The following is an 18,176-nucleotide window of genomic DNA, read 5'->3' as shown; positions in this document are numbered from 1 at the left end:
AGGGAGAAAGTTAAGGGGCAGTGAAGGGGGAAATGGGAGGAGATGGGGGTGAGGGGAGGAAAGGGGGGGAGGGAAGGAGGGGAGGGGCGATGGAGAGAGGAAAGGTCGCCTACATGCCAACGCCAACTCCTCCTCCTCCTCCTCCTCCTCTTCCTCCTCCTCCTTCTTCTGTTGTGTAGCCACGCCCTTCCTCTTCTCCTCCTCCTCCTCCTCCTCCCTCCAGTGGGACCTTCTTCCATCCTCCCTCTTCCTTTCTCTTCTTCTCTCTCTCTCTCTCTCTCTCTCTCTCTCTCTCTCTCTCTCTCTCTCTCTCTCCCATCTTTTTCCTACTTCTTCTTATGTACCTTTTCAAGTTTATTCCTCCTCCTCCTCCTCCTCCTCCTTTTCTTTTCCTTCCTTCCCTCCATTCCCTTATTCCATCCTTCTTTTCATTCCTTTTTTCTCTCTCATCTTTCTCTTTCTTTTTCTCTAGTTCTGCATCTCCTATTATTTTTTTTTATTTCTCCTCCTCCTTCTCTTCCTTTTCTTCTCTCTTCCGTTCCTTCCCTCTACCACCCTTCTCTTCAGCACTTCTTTCCTCTCTCTCTCTCTCTCTCTCTCTCTCTCTCTCTCTCTCTCTCTCTCATCCTTCTTTTTCCTTGATGTTTTTCCTGTACCATTTTTATACTAATTCCTCCTCCTCTTCCTTCTTCTTCTCCTCCCTTCCATTCTTGTTTTCTATCTTTTCCTTCACCCTTTCTTGTTTCTTTCTTTCCTTTTCTCTTTCCATATTATTCTTCCCTTTCCTTATTTCTTCTTCTATACCTTTTGATACTATTTTCTCTCCTCCTCCTCCTCCTCCTCCTCCTCCTCCTCTCTATCTTCCATCACCCCATTCTCATCCTTCCTCTTCCATCTCCATTCCCATCTTATTTATATCTCTCTCTCTCATCCGTCACCCAGGACACGTAACATCCCTCTACCCACTCATTATCTTCGCCAGAATAAACATAAACCCAACACGTAACGCATAAACAGATTCCAACACCTTCCTATAGGCTATCCGATCCTCTATAGCTATCTACCTCAAGGCTATCCAATCCTCTATAGTTTTCTTCTCATAAGCGATCCAATTCTCTATAGCTCTCTTCCTATAGGGTTCCAATTCTCTATAGCTGTCTTCCTATAGGGTTCCAATTCTCTATAGCTGTCTTCCTATAGGCGATCCAATTCTCTATAGCTGTCTTCCTATAGGGTTCCAATTCTCTATAGCTGTCTTCCTATAGGCGATCCAATTCTCTATAGCTGTCTTCCTATAGGGTTCCAATTCTCTATAGCTGTCTTCCTATAGGCGATCCAATTCTCTATAGCTGTCTTCCTAATGCGATCCAGTACTCTATATCACTCTTCCTATGGGCGATTCAAGCCTTTTTTATAACTCCCTCAACTTGAAACACACTTTGAACACCTTATAAGTGATCTCTCTCTCTCTCTCTCTCTCTCTCTCTCTCTCTCTCTCTCTCTCTCTCTCTCTCTCTCTCTCTCTCTCTCTCTCTCTCTCTCTCTCTCTCTCTCTCTCTCTCTCTCAAAACTGGAAGACAAACGAAGACTCAATCGCCTTCCTCAAAAAAAAAAAAAAAAACAAAAAAACTCGACTTTCACTCGTGCTAAAAAAAAGATCAAATTTTTGTGCCAAAGTAAAACTGACACAATCGAAATGTGAAGAATTCGTGCCTTGAGTACAATGACGGGCGTCTAATGATTGACTTAAGTATAATGAAACGCGTGAAATTTGTAACTTGATTATAATGAAATACGTGTTCCTGCACCTTCGATATAATGAAATGCGAGCAATCCGGAACTTGAGTAGAATGACATGGGTATAATAATGAGTAAAATGATATGTTAGCAACCTGGAAAGAAAAGGGAAGGAAGAAAAGGAGATGGGGAGGAAGAAAGGGATGAAGAAGGGAAGCAAAAAAAGAAAGAAAAAGGGGAGAGGTGAGGAAAAGATGATGGGAAGAGAAGGGGAAGAAAACGAGATGGTGAGGAAGAAAGGGATGAAGAAGGCAAGAAAAAAATGGGGGAGAGATGAGGAATAGATGAAGATGGGAAGAGAAGGGGAAGAAAACGAGATGGGGAGGAAGAAAGAGATGAAGAAGGGGAGAAAAAAAGAAAGAAAAAGGGGAGAGGTGAGGAAAAGATGAAGATGGGAAGAGAAGGGGAAGAAAAGGAGATGGTGAGGAAGAAAGGGATGAAGAAGGGAAGAAAAAAAGAAAGAAAAAGGGGAGGGGTGAGGAAAAGATGAAGATGGGAAGAGAAGGGGAAGAAAACGAGATGGGGAGGAAGAAAGGGATGAAGAAGGGGAGAAAAAAAGAAAGAAAAAGGGGGAGAGGTGAGGAAAAGATGAAGATGGGAAGAGAAGGGGAAGAAAACGAGATGGGGAGGAAGAAAGGGATGAAGAAGGGGAGAAAAAAAGAAAAAAAAAGGGGGAAGGTGAGGAAAAGATGATGGGAAGAGAAGGGGAAGAAAGGGAGATGGGGAGGAAGAAAGGGATGGAGAAAGGGGGAAAAAAAAGGAGGAGAGGTGAGGAATAGATGAAGATGGGAAGAGAAGGGGAAGAAAACGAGATGGTGAGGAAGAAAGCGATGAAGAAAGGGGGAAAAAAAGGAGGAGAGGTGAGGAATAGATGAAGATGGGAAGAGAAGGGGATTAGAATGACAAGAGAAAAAAAAAAACATTATATTCCACCGAGTGATATACGTGGAGCTGGGCTGGTGTGAATCTTCGCTTAAAAATACAGTCCTTGTCTTTTATTAATCCTATTTCTTCTTTTTTCTCACGGTTCCGACCTCTCTCAGCAACTTCATGAGACAATAACTCCACCCCACACACGCAATAACACACACACACACACACACACACACACACACACACACACACACAATAGAAGACAAAACCAGCTGCTAAATGGAAGGAGGAGGAGGAAGAGAAGAAAGGAAAGAAATGGAGGAGGAAGAGAAGAAAGGATTGGATATAGGATGCGGTTCTTTCACTTATAGGTTCGTACCCTCATCCAATCATGCACACATACGCACATACATACATATATACATACACGAGTGGAGCTATGCATACAGTCATATACATACACGGATTTGGCAAGGATCGGTATTTATCTTAGCATTGAAATCTCTCTCCATAATATGACTGATTCTTCTATTTTTTCACTGTAATTTTTTTTCTTGTTTTTTTCAGTCTCCACCTAATTGAATACCTTGCTTAGAGGCGTTAAACTCCCTAAATAAAACAAATACAAAACCTAATAATAAGACACACACACATATATACACAAAGCTTTCTTGCATTTTTTTTAACTAATGCACGTTTTATCTTTTTTTCTTTTTTCATAGTCCCGACCTCCTTCAATAACTTGCTTAGACATGATTAATAAAAAAAAAGCGAAAAACACGATTCCATAAACTACTACTAAACCAAACAAATATAAAAGCTTCGTGTTGTTTTCATTTTTTTTTTTTTACGCACTTCCGACCACCTTCAATAACTTGCTAACGAATAATTAACCGAAAAACGCGTAAAAAAAAAATCATACAAAAAAAAATTAGTTTTATGCCTCGTTTCATCTTTGTAAGTTACTTTATCAAATCACTCCGACCTCCTTCAGTAACTTGCTTAAAGATGATAAAAAAAAAATCGAAGTAAAAACCCACTACTAAAACCCCCCCACATATATAAAGGTTGTTTCATTTCTTTCCACTATGGTAATTTTCCCTCACACACTCTCAACCTCCTCCAACAATTTTTTCAAGATGATAAACCAAAACAGAAACTACAAATACAAAACCAACTACCAAACAAATGTATAGAAGATTTCATCCCTTTTTTTAACCGTTCTTCATTTTCTCTCTTCACTTTCAACCTCCTTCAACAACTTGCTTAAAGATGATAAACAAATACACAAACTACGAATGAAAAACAACTACTAAACAAAAGTACATACGAATTCATCCCTTTTTTCCCCCGTTCTTAATTTTCTCTCTTCACATTCGACTTCCTTCAATAACTTCCTTCAAGATGATAAACCAAAACACAAATTACTAAACAAAAGTACATACGAATTCATCCCTTTTTTCCATCGTTCTTCATTTTCTCTCTTCACACTCGACCTTCTTCAGTAACTTCCTTCAAGATGATAAACCAAAACACAAATTACTGAACAATTGTACATAAGATTTCATCCCTTTTCTTCATCGTTTTTCATTTTCTCTCTTCACACTCGACCTTCTTCAATAACTTGCCCAGAGATGATAACCAACCCCACCCACTCCCCCCCCCCCCCCCAAAAAAAAAGGAACACGAAGACAACACCCACAACCAATATAAAAACACACATCTACAAAGGTTCCTCGTCCCTCGTTCCGTAACCTTAATCCACGGCGGGGCGAGAATCATCACCGGGCAAGTAAGACTGATACAAAATAACAAAGAAAGAAAGGTTCAACTCCGCAACTTTTTTCTACTCTACTTGTTTTTCTTACCTGCTCGCCGTGGCATTAATCACTCAGGTGTGGGGGGCGGCGCTGGGGGGCTCGGGGGGGGGGGAGGGGGGGGTCATCACTTACCTGAAGAAATGAGAAGAAAACTGTTACTCTTCAAGAATCTCATCATGATCATCAGCTATTATCAGTCCACTGCGGGGCACAAGCCTTTCGATGTGCCCTGCTCTCTCTCTCTCTCTCTCTCCCGAACCGGTAAATGCTCTAATTCCACCTATCCACCTGGTTCGCTGTCTGTCCGGTGTTAGTGTACTTCATCCTGCCCCGGTAAAGGTTCTAATTCCATCCCTCCACTTGGTCCTCTGTCTGGTGTTCGTGTACTCCATCCTACCCCGACGAAGGTTCTAATTCAATCTCTCCACTTGGTCCTCTGTCTGGTGTTAGTGCTCTCCATCTTGTTCTCTTGCAAAGGTTCTAAGTTCATCTCTCCACCTGGTCCTCTCTGGTGGTAGTGTACTCCATCCTGTTCTCTGGCAAAGGTTCTAAGTTCATCTCTCCACCTGGTCCTCTCTGGTGGTAGTGTACTCCATCCTGTTCTCTGGCAAAGGTTCTAAGTTCATCTCTCCACCTGGTCCTCTGTCTGGTGTTAGTGTACTCCATCCTGTTCTCTTGCAAAGGTTCTAAGTTCATCTCTCCACTTGGTCCTCTGTCTGGTGTTAGTGTACTCCATCTTATTCTCTGGCAAAGGTTCTAAGTTCATCTCTCCACCTGGTCCTCTGTCTGGTGTTAGTGCTCTCCATCCTGTTCTCTTGCAAAGGTTCTAAGTTCATCTCTCCACCTGGTCCTCTGTCTGGTGTTAGTGTACTCCATCCTGTTCTCTTGCAAAGGTTCTAAGTTCATCTCTCCACCTGGTCCTCTGTCTGGTGTTAGTGTACTCCATCCTGTTCTCTTGCAAAGGTTCTAAGTTCATCTCTCCACCTGGTCCTCTGTCTGGTGGTAGTGTACTCCATCCTGTTCTCTGGCAAAGGTTCTAAGTTCATCTCTCCACCTGGTCCTCTGTCTGGTGTTAGTGTACTCCATCCTGTTCTCTGGCAAAGGTTCTAAGTTCATCTCTCCACCTGGTCCTCTGTCTGGTGTTAGTGTACTCCATCTTGTTCTCTGGCAAAGGTTCTAAGTTCATCTCTCCACCTGGTCCTCTGTCTGGTGTTAGTGTACTCCATCCTGTTCTCTGGCAAAGGTTTTAAGTTCATCTCTCCACCATACTCTCTGTCTGCCCAGGCTCCTGTAGTTGCTGGGTCGCCACTCCGTTACTTGGTCATCAAACTCCCCTGACCTTACTAACAAGACACTCCATGAGATCCCGATGAAGATAAGCAGAAGGGTGAACTGACCTTAAAGTAATCCAACACCTTACATCATCTAAATCAACAGAAGTAAAAATGATTATTATTAAGAACGTCAACTAACCTTTACAGTTTACCAAGAAGAGTTTTATGTTACCTTTGTTATTTAGAATGCAAAGGTTAAATATCAGTTAGCACGCTGTAAGTTTTCCGATAATTGTAAGATATAAGACTTGGCTATGACTTATAATGTGAGAATCTTGCCTAATTATTTATACAAAGTTCATCTTGAATTATTAAACGCAAAATACAGTTCTTACTCCTACGGTACATAACATCATCCCATACAATATAATCCACTCCTAATATAAACTGAATCCAACCCTTTTTAATCCGATCCTACTTAACTAATCCCTTCCCACATGATCGTTTTTTACAACATATACTTCAAAATACCCAATCAACTTAACCCCCTTTTAAAACAACCTAATCTCTTCAAGCACAATCAAACACCTCTCTAAACACACTAATCCTTTACCAACACTACCTGATCCTTTTCACATGACCTCAATCCTTCACCATAAAGTTATAACCACCCAACCAACCAGCATACTTTCAAGTCAACCCAATCTCTTCTTAAACGATTCAAACACCATTCCAAACAAGCTAATCCTTATCAACTCGCTCAAACCCCATATCATAAGCAACTAAAACCCTTTCCAAAGCCTAATCCTATCCAAACACTATTAAACGCCTTTCTAAACCCCTTAATCATTTACTAACACAACCTAATACTATTCAAATCACTTAAGTTCTAAATCATATAATTTAAAACCCTTTGCAATCTAATCCTATTCAAACACAATCGAACACCTTTCTAAACCCCTTAATCCCTTACAAACACAACCTAATACTATTCAAATCACCCAAGTTCTAAATCATATTATTCAAAACCTTTCCAAACAGTCTAATCCTAATCAAACACAATCACACACCTTTCTAAACCGCTTAATCCTCTACATAAACAACCTAATCCTTTTCTACTCCCCTGAATCCCATTGTTAATCCGATCCAATCCCCCGCGGAGGCCAGGCGGTGGGCGGAGAGAGTTTGAACCCATTCATCAGATGCTTCCGTGATGTGGGCCGTTTATAGCCTCCCATTGTTCCTCTCCAGCACTCATAAAACGACCCTAAGGAGGAGGAGGAGGAGGAGGCTGGGGAAGAAGAAGGGAGGGAGAGGAGAAAAGAAGCGAGGAAAGGGTTGGAGGAGAGGAAAAGGTTGAAGAAGAAGGAGGAGGAGAGAGAGTGGTAGAGAGGAGAGGTAAAAGGGTTGGATAGAAGGAGGAGGAGAAGAAAAAAGACGAGGAGGAAGAGAGAAAAGATGAAAGGGAAAGGTTGGAGAAGGAAGAAGAAGAGGAGGAGGAGAAGAGAGGTAGAGAGAAGAGAAAAGTTGGACAGAAGGAGGAGGAGAAAGAAAACGAAGAGGAAGAGAGAGAGAGGAGAAAAGAGGAGAGGGAAGGGTTGGAGAAGAAAGAAGAAGAGGAGGAGGAGAAGAGATAGAAGGAAGAGAAAAGAGTTGGACAGAAGGAGGAGGAGAAAGAAAACGAAGAGGAAGAGAGAGGAGAAAAGAGGAGAGGGAAGGGTTGGAGAAGGAGGAGGAGGAGAAGAGAGATAGAGGGAAGAGAAAAGAGTTGGACAGTAGGAGGAGAAGGAAAACGAAGAGGAAGAGAGAGAGGAGAAAAGAGGAGAGGGAAGGGTTGGAGGAGGAGCAGGAGGAGGAGGAGGAGGAGGAGAAAGGATTGGATATAGGATGCGGTTCTTTCACTTATAGGTTCGTACCCTCATTCGATCATGCACACATACGCACATACATACATACATACATACATACATGTGTGGAGCTATGCATACATACATACATACATACATATACACAAGGATTTGGCAAGGATCGGTATTTATCTTAGCATTGAAATCTCCCTCCATCTGAATGCACTCTCTCTCTCTCTCTCTCTCTCTCTCTCTCTCTCTCTCTCTCTCTCTCTCTCTCTGTTTGCCATTACCTAATCATAGATATTTTTTTCTTTAACTCGATAAATCAACTTTTTTTGTAGCGAATTATAAATGAAAAAAAAAAATAACACCAAGACAAAAGTTGATGATGATGATGGAAGGAGGAGGAGGATGGAGGAGGAGGAGCAGGAGGTGGAGGAAGAGGAGGAGGAGGAGGAGGAGGGTAGGGGGTCTGTTAATATAATCTACGGACCAAGCTCTCCCTGTTTTCTGTGTGTGTGTGTGTGTGTGTGTGTGTGTGTGTGTGTGTGTGTTTAAAGGAGGCAACGTATATAATAATAATAATAGTAATACTCGTAATAATAATAATAATAATAATAATAATAATAATAATAATAATAAACATAATCTACATAGGAAAAGTAGAGATAAAAGGAAAAAAAAGAACACAATAATACAAAAAGGAAAAAAAGAAAAAAGAATGACAAAGGAAAACAAAAAAAATGGAAACAAAGGGAAAATATAAAAAAAGGAAATAAGCAAAATAATATAGAAGGAAAGGAAGGACAAAGGAAATATATAAAACGAAAAAAATTAAATAAAAAAGAAGGAAAAATATGGAAAAATAATAGAAAGAAAAATAAAAGAAAAATAAACAAAGTATACGCACGAAATGTCAAACTCGCAAGCAAAAACAAAACCTATCATTTAAACACACACACACACACACACACACACACACACACACACACACACACACACACACACACACACATGGACATACACAGTCGAGTCACGTGCTAGATGTAAACAGTAAACAAGTAAAGCAAGGACACACACACACACACACACACACACACACACACACACACACACACACACACACACGAATAATGCCAAATAAAAACAAGGAAAAACGAAAAAAAGAAAATAAATAGAAAATAAAAACAAACGAATCCAAATACAAACAGCGCAAAAAAAAATAAAAAATAAAAAGAAAACAAGTATATTAAGAAAACCAAAAGAAGACAAAAAAACAAGAGAAAACAAGAAAACAAAGAATACGAAAAAGAAAACAAAAAAACAAGAAAAAACAAACAGGGAAAAGAAAACAAAGAAAAGAAAACAAGAAAGAAAACAACTCTCCCAACATCTCATTCAACACAGGAAGACAAGCAACGAGGAAAACTTCAAGCAAAAAAACAAAACAAAAAAAACGGGACCACAAAACTCGCCCTCCGTTTTACTCGCCGTTTTAATTCTCAGGCTCTTCTTAACAACGGCGTCTTAAACCACTTTTTTTACGAGCATTACGATCCACTTTAAAAGGATCTGAATCTCTTCCGCGCGCTTTTAAAAGACGTTCGAAGCCTTCTCAGTGGACGATGACTTGTGTGTTAGCTTGTTATTATTTCATTATTTATTTTGTTATATTTTTCTTGTATCATATTTTTCGTTTTTCTTTTTTTCTTTTGTATGATTTTCTGATATTATTTTCGATTTTCTCTAATATTATTTTTCCTTTTATCTTTTTTTTTCTATTGTATTATTTTCTTATACTATTTCATTATTATTGTTATTTTCTATTGTGTTATTTTTTATCTTTATTTTTCCATCATATTTCTTTTTACTATATCATTTTTTTTCACTTATTTTTTCAATCACATTATTTGATCGTATTTTCTAGCGTCATCATTTTTCTATTGTATTGTTTAGCCTATTATTATTTTTCTGGTATTTTATTATTCCATCGTTATTTTTCCTTCATATTACTTTTTATCACATTATTTCCTTCATTCTTAGCAGTAAAATATTTCATCCAGTTCATATTTCCAGTGCTTCGTTTTTCCTTTCCTTGATTCCTTTATGATTTTCTTCTTTTACTCTGGAGGTTTACTTTAATCTGAACACTTTTATCAATACTTATCTCCCTTATATTATTTTTCCTTTTTCTTTGTTTGGTACTCCGTTATTTTCCTTCCCTTCACATTTTCATCATCAAATTCTCCTTACGATTTCCTCACACTTAACTATCTTGCAGACTGTATTTCCTCGCGAGTTTAAAATCATCCTTCTGTTTCTGCCAACTTATTCATCTTGTCTCTAAACCTTCTATCACAAGTTATATATCTTTATCACATATTACAAGTTAAACATCTTTCTTATATATTAGTACAAGTTTTAAGTCTTTATTATGTTACAAGTTTAAATTCTTCGTTCTATCTCTGTTAACTTATTTATCTTATTCCTGAACCTTATATAATTAGTCATCTTCGTCACTGATAAGAAATTCAGTCAAAACAGTTTGTACCACGATATTTCCTTTGCTACATGTTCCTTTCACTGTATCTAAATCTTCAAAGTTTTAAGTCTTCATTAGAATTTCTTTTAAGTGACTCGCCTTATCCCTGAACCTCTATTAATAAGCAGGTATCACTAAGAACTCTATTCACACCTTTAACAATTCTCTTTCTTAAGCTATTTTTGTTTTGCACTGTATCTAAATCTTCAAAGTTTTAAGTCTTCATTACAATTTCTTTTAAGTGACTCGCCTTATCCCTGAACCTCTTTATTAGTAAGCAGATATCACTAAGAAATCTAATCACACCTTTTGCTATTCTCTTTCTTCAGCTACTTGTTTTGTTTTGCACTGTATCTAAATCTTTAAAGTATTACATGTTCATTACAATTTCTTTCAAGCGACGCCTTATCCTTGAACCTCTATCAGTAAGCAGATATCACTAAGAAATTTAATCACACCTTTTACTATTCTCTTTCCTTAGCTAACTGTTTTCTTTTTCACTATCTAAATCTTTAAAGTTCTAAGTCTTCATTACAATTTCTTTCAAGTGATTCATCTTATTCCTGAACCTCTTACAGCTAGGCATCTCTATTACTGCGAAGGATTTTAAACATAACTCTTTTACTATGTTCCTTTTCTCAGCTACACGTTTATCTCACTGTATCTAAACCTTCATGGTACTGTATTTTAACCAACCAGTTTCACCTAATCGTCAGTCTCTACTCCAAATGTTAATATTGGTCCTAAACTCTTTATTAACCTTCCCAAGAGCATCCAATCCTCTTTATTAACTCGCTAAAAAGGGTTCAAGCATCTATCGTGGGGGATTAGAGAGTCCATCAACCCGTTTTAGTACCTCGATGCTTCTCGTCTTCGCTTTTATTGTTGATTATAATTATCTTTCCTGTTGTTTATTCTGCTGGTAGTGTAGTTACGACTCTCTCTCTCTCTCTCTCTCTCTCTCTCTCTCTCTCTCTCTCTCTCTCTCTCTAACAATGTAACTAAATACGGTAAAGGAAAGAAAATAAGTCGTAGAATTTCTCTCTTTCTCTATCTCCACACACACACACACACACACACACACACACACACACACACACACACACACACAGTCTAACAAACATAATGATGGATTCCTTTGACATTTTCGCGAGACAAGAACACTAAAATGTTTTGTCTTCCTGCCCTAATGGAGGAGGAGGAGGAGGAGGAGGAGGGGGGGGTGTCAAGCCAGGGCGGAGCAACTTAAGAGAGAGAGGAATTTTTTAACGTAAGAAGAAGAGAAGGAAGAGAAGGGAGGAAGAAGAGGAGAAGAGCAAGGGAAGAACCGATAGAAAGAGAAGAGGAAGAACAGAAGAAAAGAGAAAAAAGCTAAAACTGATAAACTACAGAGAGAGAGAGAGAGAGAGAGAGAGAGAGAGAGAGAGAGAGAGAGAGAGAGAGAGAGAGAGAGAGAGAGAGAGAGAGAGAGAGAGAGAGAAGAAAAAAAAGAAAGAGAGAAGGACAGGAAAGGAAGAGAAGGGACAAAGGTTAAGAGAAAGGAGGATAGAAGAGAAAGGAGGAAAAGGAGAAAGGAATAATGGAGGAGAAAGGAGGAAGAAATATATGCACTAGAAGATAATAATAATAATAATAATACGAAGAAGACATAAGCATATTCGAGAAGGAGGAGGAAAGGGGAGAAGGGAGAGGAAGAGATTCGGGTTAAAGGGGAGGAGGAGGAGGAGGAAGAGGAGGAGGAGGAGAAGGAGGAGGAGGAGTGATGGTGAAAGAGAAATGACGAATGGGATAGAGTACTCGATAAATAAGGAGGAAAAAAAATAAGAAGGGAAGAAAGATAAAAGAGGGAGATAGGAAATACATGAGAAGAAAAGAAATACGAGAGGAAAGAAAGTGGACGAATTACAAGAACAGGAAAAGAAGGAGAGGAAGAAGAGAAAATGAAGAGAATAAAAACATATGAACAAAATAAGGGAAGGGGAGATAATGTGGAAGGGAAAGAGAGAATAAGTAAAGAGAAAAAATTATAGAAATAGGAATAAATGAACGAAAGAGAAGGAAAGAAATAAGAAAGAAAAAAAATAATAGACATAAAAAAAAAGTAATAAAAAGTGAGGACGAGGAGGAAAAGTAAAAAAAAAAAATGGGAGAAAGAAAAAAAGGAATACAGAAGATAGGAAAAAAAAGAGATTAGGAAGACAAAAAACATGTTAAAAAAAGTGAAGAGGAGGAGGAAGAAAGGAAAAAGGCAGAGGATGAAGAAGAGGGGAAGAGGAGGAAGAGGAGGAGGAGGAGGAGAAGCCTTTAGCAGGTGACTCAACTGGCGCCCTTTAATATACCAGCTGTCACCTGTCCTCCGCGGGTGTGACCTAGATACAGGTGAGGTGAGGGGAGGGGAGGGGAGGGGAGAGGAGGGGAGGGGAGGGGAAGGGAGGAAGGGGAGGGGAGGAGGAAGATGATAGTGCGGTAAGACGAATGGCGGAGTTAGGAAAGGAGGAAGAGGAGGAGAGGAGGAGGAGGAGGAGGAGGAAGGGAAATAAAGGATGAATTAAAGAGAAGAAAGAACGAAGAGGAGAAAAGGAATAGAAAAGAGGAGAGAAAGGAAGGAAAATGATGGATGAAATAAAAAAAAAAGAGAGAGAGAATGGAGGAGTAAAGGAAGAGAAACGAGGGGAAAAAAAGTAAGAAAAATAAGAGATGAGAAGCAAAGAGAAGAAAGATGAAGGAAGAAAAAAAAAAAGATGATGAAATAAAGAGAAGAAAGATGAAGAAAGAGAAGAGGAGAGTAATTCGCTATCATCATCTCTTATCATCGTTATTACTATCATCACTATTCTTATTCTTATTGTATCATCTTAGGAATGTGGAGGTTTTGTCTATGAAAGTGAAGGGAGGAGGAGGAGGAGGAGAGAGAAGGGAGACAAAGGGGGGACAAAAACAGGGTCACACAAAGACACGCCCCAGCTCCTCCTCCTCCTCCTCCTCCTCCTCTTCCTCCTCCTCGAAGCCGTGCCAAGGGGGGGTGGGGGTGAGGGGAGGGGCAGGTCACGAGGGAAAAGATGGCCTCGGCAGGGCAAAAAGTGTGACCTCGAGAGTAAAGTTTAAGGTGATAGTGTGAGTGGTGGCGGTGGTGGTGGTGGTGCCGGTGGTGGTGGTGGTGGTGGTGGTAGTGTTGTGGTGAAGATGGTGTGGTGAGGATGAAGGTATGGGTGGTGCTGGTGATAGTGTGGTCTTCACGTGTAGCATTGGTGGTGGTGGTGGTGGTGGTGATGACGATGATGAGTGGTGTCCTAACACTGTCTTCTCCCCTCCCCCCCAGGTCCTCGGAGTGGCCCCCTCCGCCTGATGTTGGTGCCCCGGGCCGCCCCAGCCTGCGCCATGCCCGCCGCCTCGCCCACCCGCCCCGCCCCGCGCCCCCTCACGCCCGCGCCCACCTACACGCACCACTACCACATGTCGCCGCCCACGCCGGGCTACGGGCGGCCGCGCTTCATGGGCCACCTCGCCGCCGCCCTCACGCAGCCCTCGCCGCCGGGGGTGTCCAGGTCCCGCTCGCCGCACCCCAGCCTGGGGCCCTACGAGCCCCCCGGCATGCCCCTCCGCGCCCCGCCCCACGCCTTCCGCCCCCCCGGCGTGCACGGGTCGCTGGGCTCCCCGAAGCAGGCCGCGGTGTGCCCCGAGGCGCGCCCCCCCTACCCCACCCCTGACCTGCCCGACACCCACCCGCCGCCCTGGAGGTCGGACGTCCCCCCGCCGGCCTCGGACATGCCCTTCGACCTATCGACGCACAACCGCGAGCCGCGCATGTCCCCCGCGTCGCGGCCGCTCGACCTGTCCGAGGCGGAGCAGCCGCTGGACCTGACGGTGAAGAAGCGGCCGCCGCTGCAGGACGAAAACATGAACCTGCTGGTGGTGGAGCGGCGCACGCCCCCGCCCCCCGCGCTGCGACCCATGGCGCCCTCGCCCAAGTACCTCTCCCCCGTGCACGACTACCGGCCCCCCATGCCCCCCCACGACCTGGCGCCACCCCCCCTCGAGGCAGAGCCCCCCAAGACCATGCACCTCGCGCCCCCCAGCACCGTGGTGGTGGGGCCACGCCCCCCGCCCATCGTGACCTACGCGCCGCCCCTCCACCAGCCAGTCCACCAGCCCCTGCCCGTCTACTCCACCGAGTGCCACCGGCCCCTGCACCCCGGTCCCCCCGTGCGCTCACCCTACCCCGTCATGGGCCTGCCCCACAACGCCTACCACCTGGGGCCCCCCGCGGGGTCCCCGCAGATGGTGCAGGGCTTCCGTGGCCCCCCGCCAGGCCCGCACCCCCCCGGGCACCCGGCGCTGTACCAGGTGATGGGGGACCGGCTGCCCAAGGGCGTGGGCGTGGGCGCGGCGCAGCACTCGGAGGTGCACGGCGTGGTGTCGGCGCGCCCCCGCGAGCGGTACTCGTGCAAGTTCTGCGGCAAGGTGTTCCCGCGCTCCGCCAACCTGACGCGGCACCTTCGCACGCACACGGGCGAGCAGCCGTACAAGTGCAAGTTCTGCGAGCGGTCGTTCAGCATCTCGTCCAACCTGCAGCGGCACGTGCGGAACATCCACAACAAGGAGAAGCCCTACAAGTGCCGCCTCTGCGAGCGCGCCTTCGGCCAGCAGACCAACCTCGACCGGCACATGAAGAAGCACGAGTCGGACGGGCCCACCATCCTGGACGGCAGCCCGCGGCGGTACACTGCGCCGCAGGAGTCAGACGACGCCCCGCAGACCCCCGCTAAGGCGCCGACCGACGCGCGGGAGGACCTGCAAGGCGGCGACGACGACGACGACGAGGACGAGTACATCGACGTGGAGGAGGAAGACGACGACGAGGAGGAGGACCTCGGCGAGAAGGAGGGCGAGAAGATCTCCTGCGAGGTGACCATCAAGCCCTCCTCCCCCATGGAGGTGGACGCCGCCCCGGGGGGGATGCCGGCCCCCATGGCGGTCATGTCCGCGTGATCATATGACCCCCTCCCTCCCTCCCCCTACAAAGTGTCTTAGTGGAACAAACTGATGCACATTCCGTCCGTCACTCTCTCCTACGTACAAACCGTCCGTGTTTACGTACAACGAACGTATAACGAACACGCTCCATGCGCCCAGTCCCTACCCACGCCCCCCAGGCCCCAGCACCAGGCTCCCCAGGGGCGACTCTCCCATCCCCCCCTGCCCCTTTACTGACCCCCTGCCCCCTCCTGCTGTGTAGTACAAGTAGTGTAGCGAACCGAGGAAGCACGTGTATGTACGCTGGAGGATGTACACACACACACACACACACACACACACACACACACACACACACACACACACACACACACACACACACACACACACACACACACACACACACACTCCAGCGCCTTTGTTATTATTTCCACCGTCACAAATATTTACAACATTTCTAACTATAAAAAAAAAAACAATTAACACATTTTCGTCGTTAACTTCCTCGTATTTTGTGGTAATGAATCGATTTTTTTATGATGCTGTTTTTCATTGATATTATTGTTTGTATCATTATTATTATTATTATCATTATTATTATTATTATTATTATTATTATTATTATTATTATTATTATTATTACCATTACCACCCTCACCTTAGCAGCATACCTCCCCCTCACTCCCCTTCTTTCCCCCCTCACCCCCTGCCCCCTCCCCCTTCCCCTCCCCGGGTCTCAGCTAGTCATAGGGAGAGAGAGAAAATAACAATGGTGCTAAACGTCTTCTATTTTTTTTCCTTAGCAATAAATAAATAAAAAAGATAATTATTAAAGATATATCGAAGAAAGACCCTTTATTATTATTATTATTATTATTATTATTATTATTACTATTATTATTACTATTATTATCTCACCTCTAAGGCATAAGAGAAAAAGAATTATAAATATTATTTCTATTATTATTAAAGTTATGATTGTACGTATTAGGGTAGGGCTAAGCGTGTTTGTTTTGTTTGTTTATACACACACATACACACATACACACGGACACACATACACGTATACATACATACATTCATACAAACGTACACACTTAGTTTGTATCAAAATATATGTGAATTATTTGATACCCACGTGTTTAATTACCTATCCAATCAATTAACTCCACTTCTGAATACCTGGTTAATGATTGTCCTTGACCTAATTAAAATAAATAAATCAAAATGAATGACTGAATGAATGATTATGAAGGTAAATAGAGAAGAAATGCGATAAGAAGCAAATACCAAATGGATAAATAAACAAATAAGAAATAAAAAGGTAAATAAAAATCTCAAATAAAATAAAAAATAAAAATAAAAATGAAACAGAAAAAAATGGAATGAAATAAAACCAAGAATTAAAATGTTCCACCAATAATCTTTTAAGAAAATTTTTATAAACGGAAATAAGGAAAGAAATATAAATGAAAATCAATCAATTAATCATTCATACGTCCCAATGGTGGCGGTATTTAAGAGCAAACATAAGTAAAAATGCAAACAATTAAATAACTAAGAAAGAAAAGGAAGTATGGATAAATAGCGGAAGGAAAGGAAAGAAAAGGAACAGAAGGGAGTGGAGGGTAAATAAATGATGATGAAAAGAAGGAAGGAAAGGAGGAAAGGATAGAAAAGAAAACAAGGAAAAAGAAGAAGAATGACTGGAGGAAGGAAGGTAGAACAAGGAAAGGCGCAAAAGCAAAATGTACGGAGATGATATTGAGAGGAAATGAAAAAAAAGGGGAGGAGGGAGGGAGGGACCGAGGGAAAAAAAGTAGGTAAGGGAAATTGAAGGAGGAAGAAAATGGAGGGTCTGGCAGAATAAATATGAACAATAAATTAATAAGGAGGATTAGGAAGGGCATAAAAAAACGTTGGGAGGAATTGAAGGGGGGGAGAGAGGAAAAAAACTAGGTAAGGAAAATAAGAGGGAGAAAATAGAGGGTCTGGCAGAATAAATATAGACAATAAATAAGGAGGATTAGGAAGGGCATAAAGAAAGAAAATAAAGGAAATGAAAAAGCTAGCGGCATAAGATAGAGAAGGAAAAATAAAATAAAGGAAATGAAAAAGCTAGCGGCATAAGATAGGGTAGCACATGCTGAGGAATGAGGAAAGAAAGCAAGGCCCCGTTCAGTAATGGAAGGAGGAAGAAAATGAAGGGTGTGGCAGTAGAAATGTGGACAATAAAGAGCATAAAAAAGAAAATAAGGGAAGTGAAAAAGGGAACGGCATAAGATAGGGAAGAACAAGCAGAGGAACGAGGAAGGAAAGTGAGGCCCCGTTCAGTAATGGAAGGAGGAAGAAAATGAAAGGTGTGGAAGCAAAAATGTGGACAATAAATTAACAAGGAGGATTAGGAAGGGCATAAAGAAAGAAAATGAAGGAACTGAAAAAGGGAACGGCATAAGATAAGTAAGAACATGCTGAGGAATGAGGAAAGAAAGACCCCGTTCATACTATGCCGACTCAGGGCACGACAACCCAGCAACTATCAGGCCCCCTTCACAATGTACCGAATTAGGATCAGGCGACCGTTTCCAGACCTCTTTCCGACCATGTAGAACCCTTTCCCACCAACGTTTCAAACCCAAGATCTCGTATACCCCCATGGAGGTAGAATTGGTGGAGTCGACATCAGCCCAATTAAGTGAATCCGCCCGAGCTGTCATTTTTACGGCCAGGTGTCAGGTGTTGTCAGGTCAGGCTCCCTCTTAACCCGGTAGGAGCGATGGGCCAAATTTGCGGCTTTACCTTGTACCAGCGATGGGCCAAATTTCTGCCATTACATACACCTCCCAAAATAGATGATACATAAGCTGATCACACATGCGTTGATATATATTATGAAATGGTTTGCGTGAGTGATGATTCTTTCTCATTATTTTACTTAGAGGGGCCTTTAACCTAACCTAACCTAACCTAACCTAACCTAACCTTTAACCTAACCTAACCTAACCTAACCTAAGAATCATGACCCCCGCAGCTACCGGGTTAATGG

The 18,176-nt window shown here is 42.6% G+C and overlaps 1 protein-coding gene across 1 annotated transcript in view; it reads left to right on the top strand.

The window, feature by feature from the left end:
* Positions 1-16,263, top strand: part of LOC127010004 (uncharacterized) — a 24,817-nt gene extending 8,554 nt beyond the window's left edge. Inside the window, exon 2 of the mRNA XM_050883703.1 lies at positions 13,476-16,263. Coding sequence (XP_050739660.1) covers positions 13,502-15,145 — 1,644 coding nt within the window. The 5' untranslated portion in view covers positions 13,476-13,501 and the 3' untranslated portion in view covers positions 15,146-16,263. The remainder of the gene's footprint in view (positions 1-13,475) is intronic.
* Positions 16,264-18,176: the final 1,913 nt, after the last annotated feature.

This window comes from Eriocheir sinensis, chromosome 42 (genome assembly GCF_024679095.1).
Source record: "Eriocheir sinensis breed Jianghai 21 chromosome 42, ASM2467909v1, whole genome shotgun sequence".
Classification (NCBI taxonomy): domain Eukaryota; kingdom Metazoa; phylum Arthropoda; class Malacostraca; order Decapoda; family Varunidae; genus Eriocheir; species Eriocheir sinensis.
The sequence above is the reverse complement of the archived record's forward strand: the minus strand, read 5'-3'. Positions and strand labels throughout refer to the sequence as shown.